At 43.5% G+C, this 26,848-nt stretch overlaps 2 protein-coding genes across 7 annotated transcripts in view; both read left to right on the forward strand.

The window, feature by feature from the left end:
• The first annotated feature begins 262 nt into the window (after positions 1–262).
• clk4a (CDC-like kinase 4a) lies at positions 263–10,562 on the forward strand. 4 transcript variants are annotated; one of them, XM_014212577.2, is made up of 12 exons: positions 263–353; positions 990–1,144; positions 2,258–2,510; positions 3,198–3,297; positions 3,670–3,736; positions 6,630–6,746; positions 7,130–7,296; positions 7,647–7,741; positions 7,911–8,040; positions 8,519–8,601; positions 9,349–9,519; positions 9,711–10,562. In XM_014212577.2, the coding sequence occupies exons 1-12, from the start codon at positions 285–287 to the stop codon at positions 9,858–9,860; spliced, it is 1,557 nt and encodes a 518-aa protein (XP_014068052.1). In that variant the 5' UTR covers positions 263–284; the 3' UTR covers positions 9,861–10,562.
• A 10,980-nt stretch (positions 10,563–21,542) lies between these two features.
• LOC106611943 (collagen alpha-1(XXIII) chain) overlaps positions 21,543–26,848 on the forward strand; it is a 265,001-nt gene continuing 259,695 nt past the window's right edge. For all 3 annotated transcript variants that reach the window (XM_045724032.1, XM_014212635.2, XM_045724033.1), the window contains exons 1-2: positions 21,543–22,235; positions 25,454–25,523. In XM_045724032.1, the coding sequence (XP_045579988.1) occupies positions 21,939–22,235; positions 25,454–25,523 (367 nt within the window). In that variant the 5' untranslated portion in view covers positions 21,543–21,938. The remainder of the gene's footprint in view (positions 22,236–25,453; positions 25,524–26,848) is intronic.

The raw sequence follows: 26,848 nt of genomic DNA on the forward strand, positions 1-26,848 counted from the left end.
ATTCGTTTTTTATACTGCTTCCCCTCCCTTAAACAAACTAACAGAGAACAGTTTACATTAAACATGGTATTTATTGATTACATATGTTTTGGAAACAGAAAACATCAATCGAGATCAAAGGTTTCATTGATGAGAAAATTAGCAGAATGTCAGCCATAATCCATCTTCTCCCACTGCTGCCCACTGGGCTTCCTCTAACTAATATATTTGGTTGCGCTAGGAAACGCCAACCGGATGCTTCACATTTATACATCCGGTGAAATATCTGTCTCATTGTTCTATCTATGACAATAACTTCCAGCAGCAGCAGCAGAGTTCGCCATTTTGGAAGGCAGCTTTGTTCCTACACAAAAGTACAGATAAAACATCGTTTTTTGGGTTATTTTTTTATTTAAAAAAAAACGTATTAGTTGTTTGGGGTACATCCTTCGATAGATAAAGTGAGGACAGATGATTTAATATGTAATACTTCAATGTAAACAATATATCATCTGTTCAACATTATCTTGCTAGCCTTCAGGTTTCGTCGACGAACCAGGAAGTTAACGTTAGTAAGCTGGCTAGCCAATGTACAGATAGCTAGTTATTACTTTCTGAAAATTGATGACGCTAACATTTATCAGATGCATGTTGCTAGCGTTATCTGAAGTTAGTCAAGCAGCTAGATAGGTTTCACGTGGGATTGTTATTCATTTAGCTAGCAAGTTAACGTTAGGTAAATTAACGTAGCTAGCATGTTAGAACAAATACACCAGTCGGTGTCTGTAGAGGATAAATTGACCATGATTAGCTAGCTAGCGAATGCTAGAAAATAATGTACGCTATTTACTGGTGTATGGTTGAATTTACTTCATGTCATCCAGAAGGTTAACTCGCTATCTATATGTAGATTTGAATTATTTTTTTTACAGTTTGTTGGCACTGCAGCTAGCCATGTAACGTTAGCTCGTTTTAGCTATTAATGTGAACATTTATCACTTGTGTGGCAGATGCGACAGGCAAAGCGAATTCGTTCCCCAGGCGTTTGGCTCAGTGAGTTCAGCTGGGTGGAGAGTCGAAAGCGCCAGAAACGAGATGATTCGAATAGCAGTGTAAGGGAGAATAAATCTCGAAGACGTCAACAACCCCTCAAAACACATGAAGGGTAAATATTCTGACCCAATTCCCCCCCCCAACAGAACTATTATAGGCCCCACCCATCCACAAGCAACCCCGAGATCATCCTTTTTACATCTGTCTGGTCATTTCTGTCTCTTCAATTAGGTTTGTAGGATCCAGCAGCTATACACATGCCAAATGTTTTCACAGCAATATATTAATGTGGTGAGGACAAGCCATCATCTTATAAATAATGAGTGAAATCCAAGCTCACAGCATACTTTAGGCCAAAGTTTATTTCAGGAGAATCTGCCTCTTTCCCTGCCCTTGACAGATGTGGTCACAATTCATTTTGGAAGTTTGAAGTCTTTATTATTGGAAGTCACTGTCATTTGACAATATTTCACTGTACATTTTATTGCTGGAAGGTAAAACCGTGTCTGGTTTCTGTGTCCGTCTCTGATTGAGCTTGTGCTTTGTGAGAGATGGAGGTTTATAGTGGAAGTTTCCAGGGCAGAACGGGTAAGGAAGCTCTAATAATAAGTCCCCCGGCAACGCAGACCTTTTCCTGGAAGAGACCTGACACCACCAGGGTGCCATCATGGCTTTCTCTGACTCTGGGGCTCTGGAGGTCCAGAGACTCGGATCACATTCCTCTGCTGAAAGGGCTTCACGGATTCCTCGCTGAGCCAAAACAACTGTCGTAGCAGACACCTGTGCTTTCGATTTGTGTGTGTTGGTGTGTGTGAGAGGTAGAAGGGGATTCTGCTGGATTGGGGGGGGGTGCTTGAGCACACATACATTCAAGCTGGCTGCTCATATTTATATGATAGATTCATGTGAAAGGTTGCTACATGATCTGTTCTAACAGCTCTTGAGACATATTGCCTGTCCAGTTTGTTGTGTCAGTTTACCCCCAAAACTAGGAATCTACACTATCCTCCACTATGTTAGGCTTTCACACCAAGAACCTTGGAGTGATGATGTTGCACTCTGTAGTTGTAAATAAGCTTGTTACTAATTAAATTTTTTATATATTAAGCCCCTTGGGATAGGATGACGGGGAAGACGTAGGTCCTGGCCATTAGAACCAAGCAGTGGGTAAGTAGGCAGGAGGAGGAGTCAGTCACTTAGCTGTCTTGTTGTTTCTCCCTTTCAGGCACTACCTGGAGACCCACAGCCTGAACCAGCAGAGGATAGAGTCTAAGGACAGGAGGGCCAGAGAAGCCAGCCTGGAGATGGGCTACGGCGAGGACAACAGGGCCGCCGCCACCAGGGACAGAGACCGCGAGAGGGAGAAGGACAAGGAGTGGCACCACTACAGCAAGTCATCCGGGCGGAGTGGCAAGAGTGGCCGCAGTAGCCGCCGAGGGCGGCGACGCAGCCCTTCTCATCAACGCTCCTCTTACTCGGTATGAGAACATCTTACACGCTCTTCTCTCCTTTCCAACCAACTCCCTATATGGTTATTAGTGGTGTTAGCTTTTCTTTGTCGATCTTTTTCAATATGTACCACAGTGAAAAACAGATGGGTTAGAATTATGGATCCAATGTTAGTACCAAAATTCACTGAATACCATCTAGGCATAACTGTAGCAGACTAAGCGCAAACACCTTTACAAGGCTTCAATAAGAAGAGTCAAGGGAAACTTTATATCTATCATTTAAGTCAGAAGATAACCAAAACTGTAACTTGAAAGACACAAAAATGCATATTAGCCTATTCTACTAGACTGATGGTTGATAATGTTTTGTACCGCTTACTTTGAGAAAGTCTCTCACATGAACCTTGTTGTTGCCATGTTTCTCTTCTGTAACACCCACTATGTGGTGACGCCCCCTATGCCTTTCTCTGGTGGGGCTGAATTTGAATGTGCTGCTCCCGCTGTGGTCCGCTGGCGCTGCCTGGTTCGCAACCTACCCACTCTGAATGGGCCGATCCATCCGAAATCTCTCCCCCACGTCCGATCCCCCCCTCTGCCTGCTGAATGAATGAATGGCACGTTCCGTCCCGTTGTGGTGGCCTGGCCTGATGATGGTGCTCTCTCTGGGTCGGTGATGGTGGTTGATGGTTGATGGTGGTGGTGATGGGACAACAGAGGAGCCATCATCGCAGGAGCAGGAAAAGATCCCGGAGTGTTGAGGATGATGACGAGGGTCACCTGATCTATCACAGGGGAGACATGCTAAGAGCCAGATGTATAGAATATATCCCTTTTCTCTCTCTGTCAACTAGCTATCTGTTATGTTGTTGCTTTTTCATATGGTGTACTGTTGCAAAATACTATTCTATTGTAGACACTTGTATTTGAGCGGGTAGGGTTTATCATTGTATTGTTAAATGTGGATTAGTTATTACACCACGCTACATAACATCATTATTAGTGTGATGTGTGTACTGTGTATTATGTTTTGTTGGCTTGGAGCCCTGTCCTGTTCTAGTTAGACAGTATAATGCTAAATCCATATCGAACAAAGCAGCTAGGACATTTTGTGGCAGATCAGGTGTGATGGTTGTGGATGCCAGTCATCACTCCTCTGGTTCTAACTAATGCTCTTTATTCCCTGTAGATGAGATTGTGTCCACTCTAGGAGAAGGAGCCTTTGGGAAAGTTGTGGAATGCATCGATCACTCTAAGTAAGTTGCTCACTGGAAACGTCTGGATGTCACGGTGACAATGCTACCCCTCTCCCCTTTCAATTCAATTTAACGGCTTTATTGGCATGGGGAAACATATGTTACATTGCCAAAGCAAGTGAAATAGATAATAAATAAAAGTAAAATAAACATTACACGAACAAAAGTTACAAAATAATATACATTCCAAATGTCATATTGTGCAAATAGTTCAAGTACAAAAGGGAAAGTAAATAAACATAAATATGGGTTGTATTTACAATGGTGTTTGTTCTTCACTGGTTGCCCTTTTCTTGTGGCAACAGGTCACAAATATTGCTACTGTCATTGCACACTGGTATTTCACCCAATAGATATGGGAGTTTATCAAAATGGGTTGTTTTTTAATTCTTTGTGGGTCTGTGTAATCTGAGGGAAATGTGTTTCTCTAGTTTGGTCATACATTTGGCAGGAGGTTAGAAAGAGCAGCTCAGTTTCCACCTCATTTTATGGGCAGTGTGCACATAGCCTGTCTTCTCTTGAGAGCCAGGTCTGCCTACTGTGGCCTTTCTCAATAGCAAGGCTATGCTCACTGAGTCTACATAGTCAAGGCTTTCCTTAAGTTTGGGTCAGTCACAGTGTTCAGGTGTTCTACCACTGTGTACTCTCTGTTTAGGGCCAAATAGCATTCTAGTTTGCTATGTTTTTTTGTTAATGCTTTCTAATGCGTCAAGTAATTATCTTTTTGTTTTCTCATGATTTGGTTGGGTCTAATTGTGTTGCTGTCCTGGGGCTCTGTTCACAAACACAAACAGACCCCACAGAGCCCCAGGACAGCAACACAATTAGACCCAACCAAGTCATGAGAGGACCAGCTTGCTTAGGGGACTCTTCTCCAGGTTCATCTTTCTGTAGATGATAGCTTTGTTTTGGAATGCGTGGGAATCGCTTCTTTTTAGGTGGTTGTAGAGTTGAACGTCTCTTTTCTGGATTAAGATCATTAACGGCTATCGGCGTAATTCTGCTCTGCATGCATTATTTGGTGTTTTACATTGTATGCTGAGGATATTTTTGCTGAATTCTGTTTCAATTTGGTGTTTGTCCCAATTTGTGAATTTCTTGGTTGGTGAGCGGACCCCAGACCTCACAACCATAAAGGGCAATGGGTTCTAGGACTGATTCAATTATTTTCTGCCAGATCCTAATTGGTATGTTGATTTTTATGCTCCTTGTGATGGCATAGAAGGCCCTTCTTGCCTTCTCTCAGATCGTTCACAGCTTTGTGGAAGTTACCTGTGACGCTGATGTTTAGGCCGAGGTATGTATAGGTTATTGTGTTCTCTAGGGCAATGGTGTCTAGGTTGAATTTGTATTTGTGGTCCTGGCAACTGGACTTTTTTGGGGAATACCATTACTTTTGTCTTACTGAGATTTACTGTCAGGGCTCAGGTCTGACAGAATCTGTGCAGAAGATATAGGTGCTGCTGTTGGCCCTCCTTGGTTGGGGACAGAAGCACCAGATCATCAGCAAACAGTAGACATTTGACTTCAGATTCTAGTAGGGTGTGACTGGATGCTGCAGACTGTTCTAGAGCCCTCACCAATTCGTTGATAGATACAGTACCAGTCAAAAGTTTGGACACCTCATTCAAGGGTTTTTCTTTATTTTACTATTTTCTACATTGTAGAATAATAGTGAAGACATCAAAACTATGAAATAACACACACGCAATCATGTAGTAACCCAAAAAGTGTTAAACAAATCAAAATATATTTTAGATTCTTCAAAGTAGCCACCCTTTGCCTTGATGACAGCTTTGCACACTCTTGACATTCTCTCAACCAGCTTCACCTGGAATGCTTTTCCAACAGTCTTGAAGAAGTTCCCACATATGCTGAGCACTTGTTGGCTGCTTTTCCTTTACTCTGCGGTCCAACTCATCCCAAGCCATCTCAATTGGGTTGAGGTCGGGTGATTGTGGAGGCCAGGTCATCTGATGCAGCACTACATCACTCGCCTTCATGGTCAAATAGCCCATACACAGCCTGGAGGTGTGTTGGGTCATTGTCCTTTTGAAAAAGAAATGATAGTCCCACTAAGCATAAACCAGATGGGATGGTGTATCGCTGCAGAGTGCTGTGGTAGCCATGCTGGTTTAGTGTGCCTTGAATTCTAAATAAGTCACCAGCGAAGCGCCATCACACCACCTCCTCCATGCTTCACGGTGGGAACCACACTTGTGGAGATCATCCATTCACCTACACTGCGTCTCACAAAGACACGGCGGTTGGAACCAAAAATCTCAAATTTGGACTCATCAGACCAAAAGACCGATGGAAATCTGTCCAATGTCCATTGCTCGTGTTTCTTGGCCCAAGCAAGTCTCTTCTTATTATTGGTGTTCTTTAGTAGTGGTTTCTTTGCAGCAATTCGACCATGAAGGCCTGATTCATGCAGTCTTCTCTGAACAGTTGATGTTGAGATGTGTCTGTTACTTGAACTCTGTGAAGCATTTATTTGGGCTGCAATTTCTTACGCTGGTAACTCTAATGAACCTATCCTCTGCCCTAGAGGTAACTCTGGGTCTTCCTTTCCTGTGGTGGTCCTCATGAGAGCCAGTTTCGTCATAGCACTTGGTTTTTGCGACTGAACTTGAAGAAATGTTTAAAGTTCTTGACATTTTCCATATTGACTGACCTCCATGTCTTAAAGTATTGATGGACTGTCATTTCGCTTTGCTTATTTGAGCTGTTCTTGCCATAATATGGGCTTGGTCTTTTACCAAATAGGGCTATCTTCTGTATACCCACAGTGTGCTCTCAAACTTAATCTCTCTGTTTCTCTCTCTCGTTCTAATCTGAAAGCCTCAATCTCTCTCACAGTTGGATATGTGTGTCTCGTCTGTGATTCCAGAATTGGTTCTCGCGTGGCACTGAAGATCATTAAAAACATTGACCGCTACCGCGAGGCAGCCATGGCTGAGGTGGAGGTGCTGGAGCAGATGAACTCTCTGGACTGTGACCGGAGATAGTAAGTCACGACATGTTATTAGAACATGCCCCATACGTAAGCAGAAATCATGTAGACTTTCCATTACGAGGATGATGTGCAGTCTCAACTACTGCACGTAGTTGGTTATCTGCCAGGCGTACACTTTAATTATGGAATAGAACTTAAATATCCCACTTTAATGATCAGTGTGTCATCAATATCAGACACCTTTGGTTGTCTTGCCTAGCTAGCTAATCCCTAACTGTGATTGGCTCTGAATAAGATTCTGCTAAATTACTGAGATGTAAATCCCTCCTTTATCTCCCCCTCTCTCTCCTCCCTCTTTCTTTCTTCTCCTCCCCTCTCTCTCTTTCTGTCTCTTGCCTCAATCCCCTCCCTCCACCTCTCCTCCTCCGTCTCAGTGGATGTGTGAGGATGCTGGACTGGTTCGACCACCACGGTCACGTGTGTATATCGTTTGAGCTGCTGGGGCTCAGTACCTATGACTACCTGAAGGAGAACAACTTCCAGCCGTTCCCGATAGAACACATCAGGATCATGGCCTACCAGATCATCCGAGCCGTACGATGTGAGTAGTTACCATAGAGTTACACATTAGAACATACTGGAATAGTCATTTCATTGTATCTCTGTGGTAGTAAGCACCACCCACACTGGATAAGAGCAATGTTACATGTCTCAACTTAAAGGTTGTGTGTTTCCCAAATGGAACCCTATTCTCAATATAGTGCACTAAGTATTTAATTTTGGGGGGGAACATGTCACCGTTTGGGAGGCAGACACTGTAAATGAAAAGCTGTTGGGTTCTAGTGGTGACTTCAGAGTGTATTCCATTGTACAAATGGTGTAATAGAAGGAAGGGTTGTCTACTCTCCTGCCTGTGTTGACTGTGTTCTCCATGGTGGCTGTTTGTTTCAGTCCTGCATAAGAACAAGCTGACACACACTGACCTGAAGCCCGAGAACATTCTGTTTGTGGACTCAGAGTACGATATCGAGTACAACGCCAAAATGGTATGAGTCTGTTACCTGCCCACTCTCCCACATTGATCTCTGCTGACAAAACACTCACCGTGAATGAACTGTGAAGTTCACTGATTTGTTTGTGTCAGCCCTATTTGAATTTGTGTACTGTCTGACTCAATCAAATGAATATTTGTCATGACTCATATCTGCCCTACAGAAGCGCGACGAGAGGACGTTGAAGAACCCGGACGTGAAGGTGGTTGATTTTGGCAACGCCACTTATGAACACAACCACCACACCTCCGTAGTGTCCACACGCCACTACCGCGCTCCAGAGGTCATTCTGGGTAAGACACATACTTCCTCAATGCTAATTCATGATATTACTGATGTTATGTGTTAATGCTACTTATCGTCGTTGTCTGATGAAAACATCTTCAAAACAGAAACTTCTCAGGAAATTGAAAAAATTACCACATTTTCCCATTAACAAACATACAATTATAAAACTTCAGAAGCTATTTGTAATACATTTTCTTGGTCTTAGAGTCCTGAAATGTTTAGAGTACATTAAGGGGAGTTACTGATTTCATTAAATGTACAAAACTGAAAATGAGGATTAACAGAGTTCCAGGGTTTTCATCAGACAGCGACGTTATACAGACTTGGGCTGCATCCAGGTGGCATAGGGAACCATTTGGGCTGCATCCAGGTGGCATAGGGAACCATTTGGGCTGCATCCCTGTTTCTCTGTTGCTGATGTCACGCTTCTCTCTCTGTGTAGATCTGTGGAGTCTGGGTTGTAATGCTTCTCTCTCTGTGTAGATCTGGGCTGGGACCATGCCTGTGACGTGTGGAGTCTGGGCTGTATCCTCATAGAGTACTACCTGGGATCAACTCTCTTCCAGGTGGGGGACTGTCGGCTATCCACAATATCATCATACTAATAATGCCTTCTCAATCATGCATTCATCTCAAGCTGTTCAAGCTTCTTTCTATGCATAGGTAGATCACAGGGTAGATCATAGGTAGGTAGATCACGCTTCCTGCATAGAAAAGTTTGGCCGGGCCTCCTAAGTGTTATTTTGGGTCGCCTAAGTCCATACAGTAAAAAAACGTAATAAAAAATTATCATTTGTATGGAAAGACATTTTCAGTGTACACTTGAAACAACTAAAACCAGATATAATGTATGTAGAAAAGATTATGGACCTATGTATTATTTCAATAAGATCATATTTGAGGACTATTAATCACTTAAATAAAAGCTAGACAGTCAGGGAGAATCTAAAATGATAAAAATTATATCTTCAGGGCTCTTTTTGTCATGGCATGGGGCCCCCATTGATTTTGTTATATGGTTTAAGTCACTCAGATAGCATAAGAACACGGCATAAGCCACGGCAAAATGTGTAGATTTACTGGAAATTGGGTTTAAAACCGCAAATGTTCTCTCAGTGCATTGGCAAATGTGTGGAATTGCAGGAAATTACTTTTAGAACAGCAACATTTTGTTATTGCAGCCAAGAGGGCTTACAAATTTGCCACCACACCCACCACCTAAGCCCTATTTTGATCCAGAAACAACTCTGTCTCACTGTGTCCTGGGTGTAACGTTAGACTCATCTCTGTGGCTATTGTGTTCTCTCCTCCAGACCCACGACAGTAAAGAACACCTGGCTATGATGGAGAGGGTCCTGGGCCCCATACCGGTGCATCTCCTGCAGAAAACCAAGAAGCGGCGGTATGTCCATCGGTACCAGCTGGACTGGGATGCACTCAGCTCCTCTGGGAGATACGTGAGGAAACACTGCAAACCACTCAAGGTAAAGAGGGCCTCCAGCAATATGGGCAACGTATTTTGTATCCTCAATTCATTTAATGGAACTGACCCTATTGATACTAGTGATATAAAGACGTCTGAATCACAGTTTTGTTGTGGTCATTGATATCAATAAATCTGACCATCTCCTCCCCTCTCTCCTCCACCCCTTCCATCCCCTCGCTGTCCCCTCAGCAATACATGATGGTCCAGAGCTTGGACCACGACCAGCTGTTTGACCTGATCCAGAAGATGCTGGAGTACGACCCAGCTAAACGCCTCTCCCTGGACCAGGCTCTCAGACACCCTTTCTTCACCTGCCTACGCAAGGCCACCAGGAAATGACCTTAAACCCCAGCGTGGACCCCAACCTGACCCTGCCTGTCATCGTGACAATCATCACAACTGTTGTGGCCATGACCATTGCCATGACAACTATGATGATTGACCATTGCCATGGCCCTACATTGACTCTCCGGGAGAGATTGTTTACCTCTGGCTGTATCAGTCCGCCCACGTGGCTTTATAGTCCATTGCTGTCATGCTAGTTAGTGTTAATGTATTGCGAGTTGTATCATTGTAGTAGCAACCTGGTTCACTGATGAAGCTGGTGCATTATTCTATGGGCTGTCAGACTTTAATACGTTAACTCCAGTGTTTTTTAATTGCGATTTATCGCATTGTCTAAATGCTTTCCAAATACACTGAAAACATCCCAAGTACATAACCTATTCAGCTAAAAGCTAGTTGACATTGAGGTTAAAGAAAGTGTGCTTTTTCAATTTACCTAATTCTGCTAACCGTTAAGATGTCAATATTCTTGTAATGTTTTTGTATAAAAAATCTTACATTTCAGCTTAATTTGAGCAAATTCTGAATTTGTGATTAATCAAAGCAAATTTTGTAATTCACTCGATTACATTTTTGAATCGTCTGACAGCCCTATGAGTTTTTTTCCCAAGTCCCTTTTTTCAGTATGACTGGATTTGTAACTTTTGGAATATCGCTGTATGTGTGCATTTGTCAATAAAACGTCTGGAGTATGAACGTATATGTAAAAATTAAGTACCCTGTACACAGCAGTGCGTATAGTTCAGTGGTTCACAACCTTTCCCCCCAAGGACCCCTTTTTCGCATCTGATTTCATGGCCCTCATTTATTTTTAACACCGTGAATCAATAAGACCCTGCAACCCCACCAAGAAACTAAGGACCCCTAGGTCGGGGACCACTGGTCTAGATCCAGGAGCTGGTTTTGGCAGGAACAACTAGTATTAAATGTGTTTAAAAACCACACAAGAAATATAAGATCCCAGAAATGTTGCATACACACCAAAAGCTTATTGCTCTCATTTGGTGCACAATTTTGTTTACATCCCTGTTAGTGAGCATTTCTCCTTTGCCAAGATAATCCATCCACACCTAATAAATATGGCATATCAAGAAGCTGGTTAAACAGCATGATCATTACACAGGTGCACCTTCTGCTGGGGACAAAAGGCCACACTAAAATGTGCAGTTATGTCACACAACACAATGCCACAGATGTCTCAAGGTTTGGGGGCGATTGCAGTTGGCATGCTGACTGCAGGGATCCAATAAGCCCCCTCCAATGTCGTTTCAAAGAATTTGGCAGTACATCCAACCGGCCTCACAACCGCAGACCACAAGTAACGAGGCCAGGACCTCCACATCCGCTTCTTCACCTGTGGGATCGTCTGAGACCAGCCACCGGGACAGTTGATGAAACTGGGTTTGCAAAACCGAATAATTATTGCACAAACTCAGAAACCGTCTCAGGGAAGCTCATCTGCTTGCTCGTCGTCCTCACCAGGGTCTTAACCTGACTGCAGTTCGACATTGTAACTGACTTCAGTGGGCAAATGCTCACCTTCAATGGCCCTGGCACAGAGAAGTGTGGTTTCAACTGTACCGGGCAGATGGCGGACAGCATGTGGGCGAGCAGTCTGCTGATGTCAACGTTGTAAACAGTGCCCTATGGTGATGGTGGGGTTATGGTATAGGCAGGAATAAGCAACAGATAACAAACACAATTGCATTTTATCAATGGCAATTTGAATGCACAGAGATACCGTGACAAGATCCTGAGGCCCATTGTTGTGCCGTTCACCCGCCGCCATCACCTCATGTTTCAGCATGATATCATGTCGCAAGGATCTGTACACAATTCCTGGAAGATGAAAATGTCCCAGTTCTTTCATGGTCTGCATACTCACCAGACATGTCACTCATTGTGCTTGTTTGGGATGCTCTGGATCGACGTGCATGACACCATGTTCCAGTTCCTGCCAATATCCAGAAACTTCGTGCAGCCATTGGAGAGGAGTGGGACAACACTCCACAGGGCGCAATCAAAAGCCTGATCAACTCTATGCGAAGATGTGTCGCGATGCACGAGGAAAATGGTGGTCACACCAGATACTGACTGATTTTCTGATCCACGGCCGTGCCTTTTTTTTAAGGTACTGTATCTGGGACCAACAGATACATATCTGTATTCCAGTCATGTGAAATCCATAGATCAGGGCCTAATTAATTTATTTAAATTGATTGATTTCCTTATATGAACTGTAACTCAGTAAAATCTTTGAAATGGTTGTATGTTGCGTTTTTATGTTTGTTCAGTGTATTGCAGTGGAGGCTGCTGAGGGGAGAACGACTCATAATAATGGTCAGAACAGAGCAAATGGATTGGCATCAAAAACCTCGAAACCATGTGTTTAATATATTTGATACCATTCCACTGATTCTGTTCCAGTCATTGCCACGAGCCCGTTCTCCCCAATTAAGGTGCCACCAACCTCCAGTGGTGTATACAGTGGCAAGAAAAAGTATATGAACTCTTTGGAATTACCTGGATTTCTGCATAAATTAGTCATACAATTTGATCTGATTTTCATCTTTGTCACAACAATAGACAAACACAGTGTGCTTAAACTAGTAACACACTAATTATTGTACTTTTCTTGTCTATATTGAATACATCGTTTAAACATTCACAGTATAGGTTTGGGAAAAGTATGTGAACCCCTAGGCTAATGACTTTTCCAAAAGCTAATTGGAGTCAGGAGTCAGCTAACCTTGAGTCCAATCACTGAGACGAGAGATTGGAAATAGCTGCCCTGCCCTATAAAAAACACTAATTCTGAGTTTGCTATTCACATGAAGCACTGCTGGATGTGAACCATACCTTGAACAAAAGAGATCGCAGAAGACCTAAGATTAGGAATTGTTGACTTGCATGAAGCTGGGAAGGGTTACACAAGTATCTCTAAAAGCCTTGATGTTCATCAGTCCACGGTAAGACAAATTGTCTGTGACTAGAGAAAGTTCAGCACTGTTGCTACTCTGCCTAGGAGTGGCCGTCCTGCAAAGACGACTGCAAGAGCACAGCGCAGAATGCTCAATGAGGTTAAGAAGAATCCTAGAGTGTCAGCTAAAGACTTACAGAAATCTCTGGAACGTGCTAACATCTCTGTTGATGAGTCTACGATACGTAAAACACTAAACAAGAATGGTGTTCATGGGAGGACACCACGGAAGATGCCACTGCTGACCAAAAAAAACATTGCTTCAAGTCTGAAGTTCGCAAAAGTGCACCTGGATGTTCCACAGCGCTTCTGGCAAAATATTCTGTGGACAGATGAACTACAGTTGAGTTGTTTGTAAGGAACACGCAACACTATGTATAGAGAAAAAAAGGTACAGCACATCAAAATCTCATCCCAACTGTAAAGTATGGTGAAGGGAGTATCATGGTTTGGGGCTGCCTCAGGGCCTGGATAGCTTGCTATCATCGATGGAAAAAAATCCTACGATTATCAAGACATTTTGCAGGAGAATGTAAGGCTATCTGTCCTCAAGTTACATCACCCAACTTCTGAGCTTCAACAGGACAACAACCCAAAACACAGAAGTAAATCAACAACCAAAGAAAAGATGCCTTCTGGAGTGGCCCAGTCAGAGTCCTGACCTCAACCTGATTATTATTATTTTTTTTTAAATGCTGTGGCATGACCTCGAGCGTTTCACACCAGACATCCTATGAGTATTGCTGAACTGAAACAGTTGTGTAAAGCTGAATGGTCCAAAATTCCTCCTAACCGTTGTGCAGGTCTGATCCGCATCGACAGAAAACGTTTGGTTGAAGTTATTGCTGCCAAAAGAGGATCAACCAGTATTAAATCCAAGGGTACACATACGTTTCCCACCCTACACTGTGAATGTTTACACAATGTGTTCAATAAAGACATGAAAACGTGTAATTGTTTGTGTTATTAGTTGAAGCAGACTGTTTGTCTATTGTTGTGACTTAGATGAAGATCAAATTTTATGACTAATTTATGCAGAAATCCAGGTCATTCCAAAGTGTTCACATACTTCTTCTTGCCACTGTATGTCTGCCTTATTCATGGATTTGTGTCCAGTCAGGTGTTCAGCCCAATAATTAGGGTTTCTGTCTTTTCACTCTAAAATGTACCATTTTTAATAGGAAAAACAACTAAATTGTATGTTCTGTCCATAACAATCCTTCAACCACATCAGGAGATGATTTTTGGGGTCTGGGAAAAATCTAAGAAATCTTGACTTGTGTGTCGTTGCCCTTTAATTCAAGTGTGCAGGCACCTAGCACTGTTTGGTTAGCTGTGTTCCTGTAGCAAACAAGCTGTAGTCTGCAAAATAAATGGTCACTGGACTGATGCAAATAATCATGCTGCGTGGTAGGCATAGGCTACTTTGTCGCTAGTTAACATTTAATAGAGAAGGGTTTCGGGAAAGCCTTTACATCTACCAGAAGACAGTTAGGCCTATCATTAGCATTGCTATATTTTTCCTGTTACTTGTTTGAAACCTGGACATTGTAATTCATATTACGAGGCATGTCTTACCTTGCTTCAAAGTAGCCTATAGACTTTCTATCAGCTTGTTGCATGTGCAACAAGAGGGGAAAAAAACTCTAGACTGCCTTCACACACAGATACTTGTACAAAGCTCTCCCTCGCGCTCCATTTGGCAAATCTGACCATTATATCCTCCTGATTCCTGCTTACAAGCAAAAACTAAAGCCGGAAGTACCAGTGACTCGCTCAATACGGAAGTGTTCAGATGACGCCGATGCTAAGCTACAGGAATGTTTTGCTAGCACAGACTGGAAAATGTTTCAGGACTCATCTGATGGCATTGAGGAGTTTACCATATCAGTCACCGGCTTCATTAATAAGTGCAGCGATGACTTCGTCTTCACAGTGACCGTACGTACATACCCCAACCAGAAGCCATGGAATAAAGGAAACATCCGCACTGAGCTAAAGGGTAGAGCTGTCGCTTTCAACAAGCGGGACTCTAACCCGGACGCTTATAACAAATCCCGCTATGCCCTCAGATGAACCATCAAACAAGCAAATTAAAAATACAGGACTAAAATTGAATCCTACTACACCGGCTCCGACGCTCGTCGGCTGTGGCAGGGATTGAATAAAATCTTTAAACAGGTCAACATTCACAAGACCGCAGGGCCAGACGGATTTCCAGGACGTGCACTCCGAGCATGCGCTGACCAACTGGCAAGTGTCTTCACTGACATTTTAAACCTGTCCCTGGCCGAGTCTGTAATACCTGCATGTTTCAAGCAGAACCCCATAGTCCCTGTGCCCAAGGAAACCTGCCTAAATGACTACCAACCCGTAGCACTCACTTCTGTAGCCATGAAGTGCTTTGAAAGGCTGGTCATGGCTCACATCAACACCATCATCCCAGAAACCCAAGACCCACTCCAATTTGCATACCGCCACAACAGATCCACAGATGACGCCATCTCTATTGTACTCAACACTGCCCTTTCTCACCTGGACAAAAGGAACACCTACGTGAGAATTGACTACTGCTCAGCGTTCAACCCCACAGTGCCCTCAAAGCCCATCACTAAGCTAAGGGCCTTAGGACTAAACACCTCCCTCAGCAACTGGATCCTGGACTTCCTGACGGGCCGCCCCCAGGTGGTAAGGGTAGGCAACAACACATCTGCCATGCTGATCCTCAACAAGCGGGCCCCTCAGAGGTGTGTGCTTATTCCCCTCCTGTACTCCCTGTTCACCCATGACTGCGTGGCCAAGCACAACTCCAACACCATCATTAAATTTGCAGACGACACAACGGTGGTAGGGCTGATCACCGACAACGACGAGACAGCCTATAGGGAGGAGGTCAGAGACCTAGAAGTGTGGTGCCAGGACAACAACCTCTCCATCAACGTGATCAAGACAAAGGAGATGATCGTGGACTACAGGAAAAGGAGGGCTGAGCACACCCCCATTCTCATCAACAGGGCTGTAGTGGAGCAGGTTGAGAGCTTCAAGTTCATTGGTGTCCACATCACCAACAAACAATCATGATCCAAACACACCAAGACAGTTGTGAAGAGGGCACGACAACACCTATTCCCCTTTAGGAGACTGAAAAGATTTTGCATGGGTCCTCAGACCCTCAAAAAGTTCTACAGCTGCACCATCGAGAGCATCCTAACTGGTTAGTGCGTATGGGTAGTGCGTATGGCCCAGTACATCACTGGGGCCAAGGCGGTGTCAGAGGAAGGCCCTAAAAATGGCCAAAGGCTCCAGCCACCCTTGTCATAGACTGTTCTCTCTGCTACTCACTGTTTATAATCTATTATCTATGCATAGTCACTTCACCCCTACCTACATAGTACATATTACCTCAATTACCTTGACTAACCTGTATCCCCGCACGTTGACTTGGTACCGGTACCCCCTGTATATAGCCTTGTTATTTTATTGTTGCTCTTTTATTTTTTTACTTTAGTTTATTAAGTCAATATTTTTTCTTAACTCTTATTTTTCTTAACTGCATTGTGGGTTAAGGGCTTGTAAGTAAGCATTTCACGGTAAGGTGTTGTATTCGGCGCATGTGACAAATAAAATTTGATTTGAAAAAGAAAATATATCCGACCATAGAAACACAGTCTCAGGGGTCCCGAGTGGCGCAGCGATCTAAGACAATGCATCTCAGTGCTAGAGGCGTCACTACAGACCCTGGTTCGGTTCCAGGCTGTATCACAACTGGCTGTGATTGGGAGTCCCATAGGGCAGCACACAATTGGCCCAGCGTGTCATTGTAAATAAGAATTAGTTCTTAATTGACTTGCCTAGTTAAATAAAGGTTAAAAAAAACTGACAGAACGGGTAATCCAGACACTTCACATGGGGCTATAAAGCTGAAGCATCCATTTAGAACGTTTTTCACTAACAAATATGGTAGTGAGACGAAGTCCAGTCGCGGGTTGTGAGAAAAGATTAAACTGAAACTGGGTTGACATTCTGCTCATTTTCTCATTGATGAAACATCTGATCTCAATAATTTTTCTTTCCCAAAACTAGAATATTCTACGGCACAGTGCACTACGTTTTATAGACTTCACGCTTTGACAAAGTAAAAAAAAGTGCGTTGTTTATGAGGAGTGTAAGGTCGAATAGAGTTTGTTCACACCGCACACTTCACAGGGGAGGCGTTCCCTAAAGGAAATATGCAAATGTATGCTACAACGCACCAATAGAATCTCGCTATCACGTGCTTGGCTTTGCCCATGTCCTTGCTTCTTCTGCCCTCTATGCTTTGTTTGCTGTAAACGACACAGATGAACTATTGGGTTAATTAAAGATATATTGGTTAGTAAGATACCTTAATAGAAAATGATTCAAGTTAAAGTCAAGTTTGGTTTAAAATATGCTTAAGTATCAAAAGTAAATGTAATTGCTAAAATGTAAGTAAGTATCAAATGGTAAAGTAAAAGTATAAATAATTTCAAATTCCTTATATTAAGCAAACCAGATGTCACCATTTTCTAGTTTTTTTAATTTACGGATAGCCAGGGGCACATTCCAACATTCAGACATAATTTACAAACGAAGCACGTGTGTTTAGTGAGTTCACCAGATCAGAGGCAGTAGGGATGACCAGGGATGTTCTCTGTTTAGTGAGTCCACCAGATCAGAGGCAGTAGGGATGACCAGAGATGTTTTCTGTTTAGTGAGTCCTCCAGATCTGAGGCAGGATGACCAGGGATGTTCTCTGTTTAGTGAGTCCTCCAGATCAGAGGCAGTAGGGATGACCAGGGATGTTCTCTGTTTAGTGAGTCTACCAGATCAGAGGCAGTAGGGATGACCAGAGATGTTTTCTGTTTAGTGAGTCCTCCAGATCAGAGGCAGGATGACCAGGGATGTTCTCTGTTTAGTGAGTCCTCCAGATCAGAGGCAGTAGGGATGACCAGGGATGTTCTCTGTTTAGTGAGTCCACCAGATCAGAGGCAGTAGGGATGACCAGGGATGTTCGGTTGATAAGTGCTGAATTGAACTATTTTCCTGTCCTGCTAAGCATTCAAAATGTAACAAGTACTTTTGGGTGTCAAGGAAAATGTATGGAGTAAAAAGTACAATATTTTCTTAAGGAATGTAGTGAAGTAAAAGTAAACGTTGTAAAAAATATAAATAGTAAAGTAAACTACAGATACCACAAAAACGACTTAAGTAGTACTTTAAAGTAATTTTACTTAAGTACTTTACAACACTGATTTTACAAAGGTGTTTTCCTGCAAATTGCATCATTGGGGATTAAGAAATTAATATATGCAATGCCCACTGAAAAATAAGTAGGTATGCAGCATATACCCTCCACTACACCACTCGGGTCAATTCATGGCATTTCTATCTGCAACGTTAGAAAACGTAACATGCTATATTTCAGTTCACATAAGGAAATCAATCAATTTAAATAAATTCCTTAGGCCCTGATCTATGGATTTCACATGACTGGAATCCAGATATTCATCTGTTGGTCACAGATACCTGAAATAAAAAGGTAGTGGCATGGATCAGAATACGAGTCAGTATCTGGTGTGACCACTACTTGCCTCATGCAGCAGGACACATCTCCTTCGCATAGAGTTGATCAGGCTGTTGATTGTGCCCTGTCGAGTGTTGTCCCACTCCTCCTCAATGTCTGTGCTAAATTACTGGATATTAGGGGGAACTGGAGCACGCTGTTGTACACGTTGATTCAGAGCATCCCAAACATGCACAGTGGGTGACATGTCTGGTGAGTATGCAGGCCATGGAAGAACTTGGACATTTTCAGTTTCCAGGAATTGTTTACAGATCCTTGCGATATGGGGCCATGCATTATCATGCTGAAACATGAGGTGATGGCAGAGAATGAATGGTACGACAATAGACCTCAGGATCTCATCACGGTATTTCTGTGCATTCAAATTGCCATTGATAAAATGCAATTGTGTTTGTTGTCCGTAGCTTATGCCTGCCTATATCATAACGCCACCTCCACCATGGGGCACTCTGTTCACAACGTGGACATCAGCAAACCGCTCGCCCACACAACGCCATACATGTCTTCGGGTTGTGAGGTCGGTTGGACGTACTTACAAATTCTCCAAAATGACGCAAAATGGCTTATGGTAGAGAAATTAACATTAGATTATCTGGCAGCAGCTCTGGTGTACATTTCTGCAGTCCACATGCCAATTGCACTCTCCTCAAAACTTGAGACATCTGTGGCACATTTTAGAGTGGCCTTTTATTGTCCTCAGCAGAAGGTGCACCTGTGTAATGATCGTGCTGTTTAATCATCTTCTTGATATGCCACACTTGTGAGGTGTATGGATGATCTTGGCAATGGAAAAATGCTCACTAAGAGGGCTGTAAACAAATGTGCACAACATTTGAGAGAAATAACCTTTTTGTGCGTAAGGAACATTTCTGGGATCTTTCATTTCAACTCATGGAACATGGGACCGACACTTTACATGTTGCGTTTATATTTTTGTTCAGTTTATATGTTGCCCTGGTTTCCTTGAATGTCTATAATGTAAAGGATGTGAGCTCAGGTGTTGCAGCTATGATGAGCAGTAGGTGGCAGTAGAGAGCTTCTCTATTTCCAATTTCTGTTTGTGGCACAATCCTCGACAACAAATTCCCTGCCTATGACATTTTCTCTGAAAACTTGGTGTCTTACATTTTCGATTAATGTTAGATAAATTATATTGATGAAATATTTTGATTAATTTAAAAGTAGGTAACTGTTTTAAACTGTTAGAATTACGCAATTGGATGAATTTGTCAAGTTACATCCAAATGTGGGAACCAGGTTCAGGAACTGCATGCTTGAAGGGTAGTTTAGGCCTAAGTATCCTCGAGTCGACTACAGTAATAATCTTAACCTGTGAGTAAGCAGCTGATGTGTAGTTGACAGGTCACATGCATATATATTAATACATTTATTTGATTTCAACAACGAGAACAGAAAACAGATTAACAAATTACGGCTACAGGACTAAACATAATTTGGAGGTTCAAATTCAAGTCCCAAACCCCCTCAAATAAAATGGACACCTCAAAGTCAATGTTGATTGCCTGGGATTGAATCCCAAAAAAAGTGACAGGTGCTAGGTTATAGTCTGCACATTATATCTTTCGCTGACTGCATATAAACTATTTATATAAAATATAAAGAAACGTCCTCTCACTGTCAACTGCGTTTATTTTCAGCAAACTTAACATGTGTAAATATTTGTATGAACATAACAAGATTCAACAACTGAGACATAAACTGAACAAGTTCCACAGACATGTGACTAGCAGAAATGGAATAATGTGTCCATGAACAAAGGGGGGTCAAAATCAAAAGTAACAGTCAGTATCTGGTGTTGCCACCAGCTGCATTAAGTACTGCAGAGCATCTCCTCCACATGGACTGAACCAGATTTGCCAGTTCATGCTGTGAGATGTTACCCCACTCTTCCACCAAGGCACCTGCAAATTCTCTGACATTTCTGGGGGCAATGGCCCTAGCCTTCACCCTCCGATCCAACAGGTCCCAGACGTGCTCAATGGGATTGAGATCCAGGCTCTTCGCTGGCCATGGCAGAAAACTGACATTCCTGTCTTACAGGAAATCACACAGAACGAGCAGTATGGCTGGTGGCATTGTCATGTTGGAGGGTCATGTCAGGATGAGCCTGCAGGAAGGGTACCACATGAAGGAGGAAGATGTCTTCCCTGTAATGCACAGCGTTGAGATTGCCTGCAATGACAACAAGCTCAGTCCGATAATGCTGTGACACACCGCCCCAGACCATGACGGACCCTCCACCTCCAAATTGATCTCCCTCCAGAGTACAGGCCTCAGTGTAACGCTCATTCCTTCGACGATAAACGCGAATCCGACCATCACCCTCGTCAGTAAAGAGCACTTTTGCCAGTCCTGTCTGCTCCAGCGACGGTGGGTTTGTGCCCATAGGCAAGATTGTTGACGGTGATGTCTGGTGAGGACTTGCCTTTCAACAGGCCTACAAGCCCTCAGTCCAGCCTTTCTCAGCCTATTGCGGACAGTCTGAGCACTGATGGAGGGATTGTGCGTTCCTGGTGTAACTCGGGCAGTTGTTCTTGCCATCGTGTACCTGTCCCGCCGGTGTGATGTTTGGATGTACCGATCGTGTGCAGGTGTTGTTACACGTGGTCTGCCACTGAGAGGGCGATCAGCTGTCCGTCCTGTCTCCCTGTAGCACTGTCTTAGGTGTCTCACAGTACGGACATTGCAATTTATTGCCTTGGCCACATCTGCAGTCCTCATGCCTCCTTGCAGCATGCCTAAGGCACGTTCACGTAGATGAGCAGGGACCCGGGGCATCTTTCTTTTGATGTTTTTCAGAGTCAGTAGAAAGGCCTCTTTAGTGTCCTACATTTTCATAACTGTGACCTTAATTGCCTACCATCTATAATCTGTTAGTGTCTTAACGACATTCCACAGGTGCATGTTCATTAATTGTTTATGGTTCATTGAACAAACATGGGAAACAGTGTTTAAACCCTTTACAATGAAGATCTGTGAAGTTATTTGGATTTTACGAATTATCTTTGAAAGACAGGGTCCTGAAAAAGGGACGTTTCTTTTTTTGCTGAGTTTATCTTCCTCTGTAGACTGCATCCCCACGTGGTCCACAGGGCGGGCGCATCTCAACTAGCCGAACATGCTACTTTTTTAAAAGAAGAAACGTGACTGTTGCCTAATTGCCCATCTCATCTATCCACTCTAGCAGAGGAACAAAACGACCTGGGATCGAGGACGCAACTTCTCTGGTCCTCATCCAGATTGCTCCCATCTGGGTCTGCCATATGCAAGCCACGCGAAACACGCTCGACATTTCAGGCTGTTGTTCCAAGGCTCATTTCGGACACCACTTTGAACCCGGTGCAGTGTTAGAGTGAGTTGAATGTGCAGCACCAGTACACTACAACGTTTGACAGAGTTCAGTTACTAAATTCGCATATTGATAAATTCACCAATACCATTTGTTTTCTAACTGGGAGTTAAAGTTATGGATTCAACAGTGGATAACCGGCAGAGCAAGGCAGCGCTCCGTCCATGCGTGCCCAGGTCCCTTCTCATGCGCTGTCTGGTGGGGTTCCCTACGATAGTGTGTTTCATGTTGTCCGTGAGCTCCATAGCCGTGTGCCTGCTCGTGAGCTTAAAGACGTACCAACTGGAGAACCGACTGCATGCGCTGGAGATGGAGAAAAACACAGTGTTCAACCCGCCGGAGAGCGCCTTCATGCGCGAGGATGGGACTGTAATACAGGCGCTGAGGAGATCTATCGAGACGCTACTGCAAGAGGTAGGCTACACTCCGTTGTTTGGGGACATTTAAAATGTAACAGTGAACATATCAAAGTGTATTCCTACTGATTTTGATTCACGAGCTTCCTGCTTGTATCCATGAAGTTTAGCCAGAGTAAATGCCGTGCGTAATGTTGCGCGCAATGACAGTAACATGACTGATATAGATTCCTTAGACGACGGACTGTATTGATCAAGGCGCTGCTATGTGATTGATTCCTTCTGTCAGTTATTGCCTGATGAAAGATAACTGATGTAAAGCTTGCAGATACCTACTGCCTGTCTGTGTGCTATGACAGTAGCCTTTTTCACCATATCTCTTTGAAAAAAGCTGTTAGATAGGCTCTCTCTCAAAAAGTTGCCTCTTGATAACTGAATAAGGACAGGTCATTGAAAACCTGGTGATTTTTTTAAATGTTACATCCATTACTTACCTGAACTGTTAAAATGATCATAAAGTAATTACCTTAACTTTATACTTTATTTTATTATATTCATATTACCAAGGTGCTACACAATGATAGATGCCTAAAGAGATTCATGTCCTTTTATAAGTCATAACAATAATGATTTGTCCCCATATTACGTGCCACATTATTCACTCTTGTGTCTCATTGCATAGCGGTGGCTTTATTTAGTCTTCTTGTAACTAATCAAATAAAATACAAATGTATTTGTCACATGTGCCGAATACAGTGAAATTCTTACTTACAAGCCCTTAAATAACAATGCAGTTTTAAGAAAAATAAGTGTTAAGTAAAAAAATAGAAAATAAAAGTAACAAAATGTTAAACAGCAGCAGTAATATAACAACAGTGAGGCTATATACAGGGGGTACTGGTACAGAGTCATTGTGCAGGGGCACCGGTTAGTCTAGGTAATTGAGGTAATATGTAACTGTAGGTAGAGTTAAAGTGACTATGCATAGATTATAAACAGAGAGTAGCAGCAACGTAAAAAGAGAGGGGAGGGGGGCAATGCAAATAGTCTGGGTAGCCCTTTGATTAACTGTTCAGGAGTCTTATGGCTTGGGGGTAGAAGCTGTAAAGAAGCCTTTTGGACCTAGACATGGCGCTCTGGTACCACTTGCCGTGCGGTAACAGAGAGAACAGTCTATAACTAGGGAGGTTGAAGTCTTTGACAATTTTTAGGGCCTTCCTCTGACATCGCCTGGTATAGAGGTCCTGGATGGGAGGAAGCCTGGCCCCAGTGATGTACTGGGCCGTACGCACTACCCTCTGTAGTGCCTTGCGGTCGGAGGCCGAGCAGTTGCCATACTAGGCGGTGATGCAACCAGTCACAATGCTGTTGATGGTGCAGCTGTAGAACCTTTTGAGGATCTGGGGACCCATGCCAAAACTTTTCAGTCTCCTGAGGGGGAATAGGCTTTGTTGTGCCCTCTTCACGACTGTCTTAGTGTGTTTGGACCATGATAGTTTGTTGGTGATGTGGACACCAAGGAACTTGAAGCTCTCAACCTGCTCCTCTACAGCCCCGTTGATGAGAATGGGGGCGTGCTCGGTCCTCCTTTTCCTTTGGTCCACGATAATCTCCTTTTTCTTGATCACGTTGAGGGAGAGGTTGTAGTCCTTGCACCACACAGCCAGGTCTCTGACCTCCTCCCTATTGGCTGTCTCATTGTTGTAGGTGATCAGGCCTACCACTGTTGTGTCATCAGCAAACTTGATGATGGTGTTGGAGTCATGCCTGGCCATGCAGTCATGGTTGAACAGGGAGTACAGGAGGGGACTGAGTACGCACCCCTGAGGGGCAGCTGTGTTGAGGTTCAGCGTGGTGGATGTGTTGTTACCTACCCTTACCACCTGGGGGCTGCCCGTCAGGAAGACCAGGATCTAGTTGCATAGGGAGGTGTTTAGTCCCAGGGTCCTTAGCTTAGTGATGAGATTTGAGTGCGCTATGATGTTGAACACTGAGCTGTAGTCAACTAATAGCATTCTCACGTAGGTGTTCCTTTTGTCCAGGTGGGAAAGGGCAGTGTGGAGTGCGATTGAGATTGCGTCATCTGTGGATCTGTTGGGGCAGTATGCGAATTGGAGTGGGTCTTGGGTTTCTGGGATAATGGTGTTGATGTGAGCCATGACCAGCCTTTCAAAGCACTTCATGGCTTCAGACGTGAGTGCCAAGGGTCGGTAATGATTTAGGCAGGTTAACTTAGCGTTCTTGGGCACAGGGACTGTAGTGGTCTGCTTGAAATATGTTGGTATTACGGTCAGGGACAGGTTGAAAATCTCAGTGAAGACACTTGCCAGTTGGTCAGCGCATGCTCGGAGTACACATCCTGGTAATCCAGCTGGCCCTGCGGCCTTGTGAATGTTGACCTGTTTTAAGGTCTTACTAACATCGGCTACTGAGAGCGTGATCACACAGTCACCCAGGACAGCTGATGCTGTCATGCATTTTTCATTGTTACTTGCCTTGAAGTGAGCATAGAAATAATTTAGCTCATCTGGTACCACAGGCTCGTGTCACTGGGCAGCTCGTGGCTGTGCTTCTCTTTGTAGTCTGTAATAGTTTGCAAGCCCTGCCGCATCCAACGAGCGTCAGAGCCGGTGTAGTACGATTCAATCTTTGTCTTGTATTGAAGCTTTGCCTGTTTCATGGTTCGTTGGCGGGCGTCGCGGGATTTCTTATAAGCTAGAGTTCCGCTCCTTGAAAGCGGCAGCTCTACCCTTTAGCTCAGTGCAGATGTTGCCTGTAATCCATGGCTTCTGGTTGGGGTATGTACTGTGGGGACGACGTCATCGATGCACTTATTGATAAAGTCAGTGACTGATGTGGTGTACTCCTCAATGCCATCGGAAGAATCCCGGAACATATTCCAGTCCGTGCTAGCAAACAGTCCTGTAGCTTAGCATCTGCTTCATCTGGCCACTTTTTTATTGACCAAGTCACTGGTGCTTCCTGCTTTAGTTTTTGCTTGTAAGCAGGAATCAGGAGGATATAATTATGGTCAGATTTGCCAAATGGAGGGTGAGGGAGAACTATCAACTGGAATGTGCAGTAATCCTCAATCCTGGGCTTCACTTTCCCCTATAAGTCTGATATATGAATGTTTCTACATAAAGTTTGCATTGTTTCAGAGCCTCACTCTCTCTCTCTCTCTGTCTGTTTCTCTCTGTCTGTTTCTCTCTGTCTGTTTCTCTCTCTCTCTCTCTCTCTCTCTCTCTCTCTCTCTCTCTCTCTCTCTCTCTCCAGAGACTGAGTGAAGTGATGCCCAAGCTGCGCATGGCGAGGGACATCCCACAAGAGTGTTCCTGCCCACCAGGTACGTCTCTTTCTTCTCTCCTATTGGCTCGTGGTTAGATCATGTTTATCAAAGCCTCTATGCACGCAACACATGAACATCACATGAACATCACATGTATTCAAACACACTCACACAGACATGCGCTCACACACAGGCTGGACCGTTTTACACTAGTGTCGGTTAATGCTGGGTTGGCTATGTGTAGAAGGAATCCAGAAGAGTGCGTTGAGCTCTCTCTACCGCCAGGTGATTTTGACAGTTGTTGACAACATCCCAAGTTTCGAGGTGTGTATTCAGTGTAAAGGATTGGTGTTGTTAAGCCTGTAGGTAATTGATTAGGATCTCCATTACCTGTTGCAAAAGCAGCAGCTACTCTTCCTGTGGTCCACACAAAACATGACATAATACAGAACATGAATAGACAAGAACAGGACAGAACTACATCAATAAAAATTTAAAAAAGGCATATGTAGCCTAGATATCAATAACAATACATACACACAAACTATCTAGGTCACATGGGGGAGAGGCGTTGTGCCGTGAGGTGTTGCTTTATCTGTTTTTTTAAACCAGTTTTGCTGTTCTTTTGAGCAATATGAGATGGTACAGAGTTCCATGCAATAATGGCTCTATATAATACTGTACACTTTCTTGAATTTGTTCTGGATTTGGCGACTGTGAAAAGACCCCTGGTGGCATGTCTCGGTGGGATAAGTGTGTGTGTCAGAGCCGTGTGTAAGTTGACTATGCAAACAATTTGGGATTTTCAACACATTAATGTTTCTTATAAAAAGAAGTGATGCAGTCAGTCTCTCCTCAACTCTTAGCCAAGAGATACTGGCATGCATAGTATTTATATAAGCCCTCTGATTACAATGAAGAGCAAGACATGCCGCTCTGTTCTGGGCCAGCTGCAGCTTAACTAGGTCTTTCCTTGCAGCACTCGACCACACAACTGGACAATAATCAAGATAAGACAAAACTAGAACCTGCAGAACTTGCTTTTTGGAGTGTGGTGTCAAAAAAGCAGAGCATATCTTTATTACGGACAGACCGCTCCCCATCAACCATTGAATCTATATGTTTTGGCCATGATAGTTTACAATCTAAGGTAAACTGCTCTTAGTTTTAGACATGTTCAGGACCAGTTTATTACTGACCACCCATTCCAAAATTGCAACTCTTTCTTAAGCGTTTCAGTGACTTCATTTAGCTGTGGTTGCTGATGCATATATTGTTGAATCATCAGCATACATGGACACACGTGCTTTGTTTAACCTGTTGGGGCTAGGGGGCAGTATTTTCACAGCCGGATAAAAAACGTACCCGATTTAAACTGGTTA

This window comes from Salmo salar, chromosome ssa09, assembly GCF_905237065.1.
Source record: "Salmo salar chromosome ssa09, Ssal_v3.1, whole genome shotgun sequence".
NCBI classification, from domain to species: Eukaryota; Metazoa; Chordata; class Actinopteri; order Salmoniformes; family Salmonidae; genus Salmo; species Salmo salar.

Bases quoted from the DNA above. Each gene is read 5' to 3' on its own strand.
- clk4a (XM_014212577.2), top strand. From the start codon at position 285: ATGACAATAACTTCCAGCAGCAGCAGCAGAGTTCGCCATTTTGGAAGG. The intron at 2,511-3,197 runs GTATGAGAACAT...ATGGGACAACAG, and splicing joins ATCAACGCTCCTCTTACTCG to AGGAGCCATCATCGCAGGAG. The intron at 8,602-9,348 runs GTGGGGGACTGT...TCTCTCCTCCAG, and splicing joins TGGGATCAACTCTCTTCCAG to ACCCACGACAGTAAAGAACA.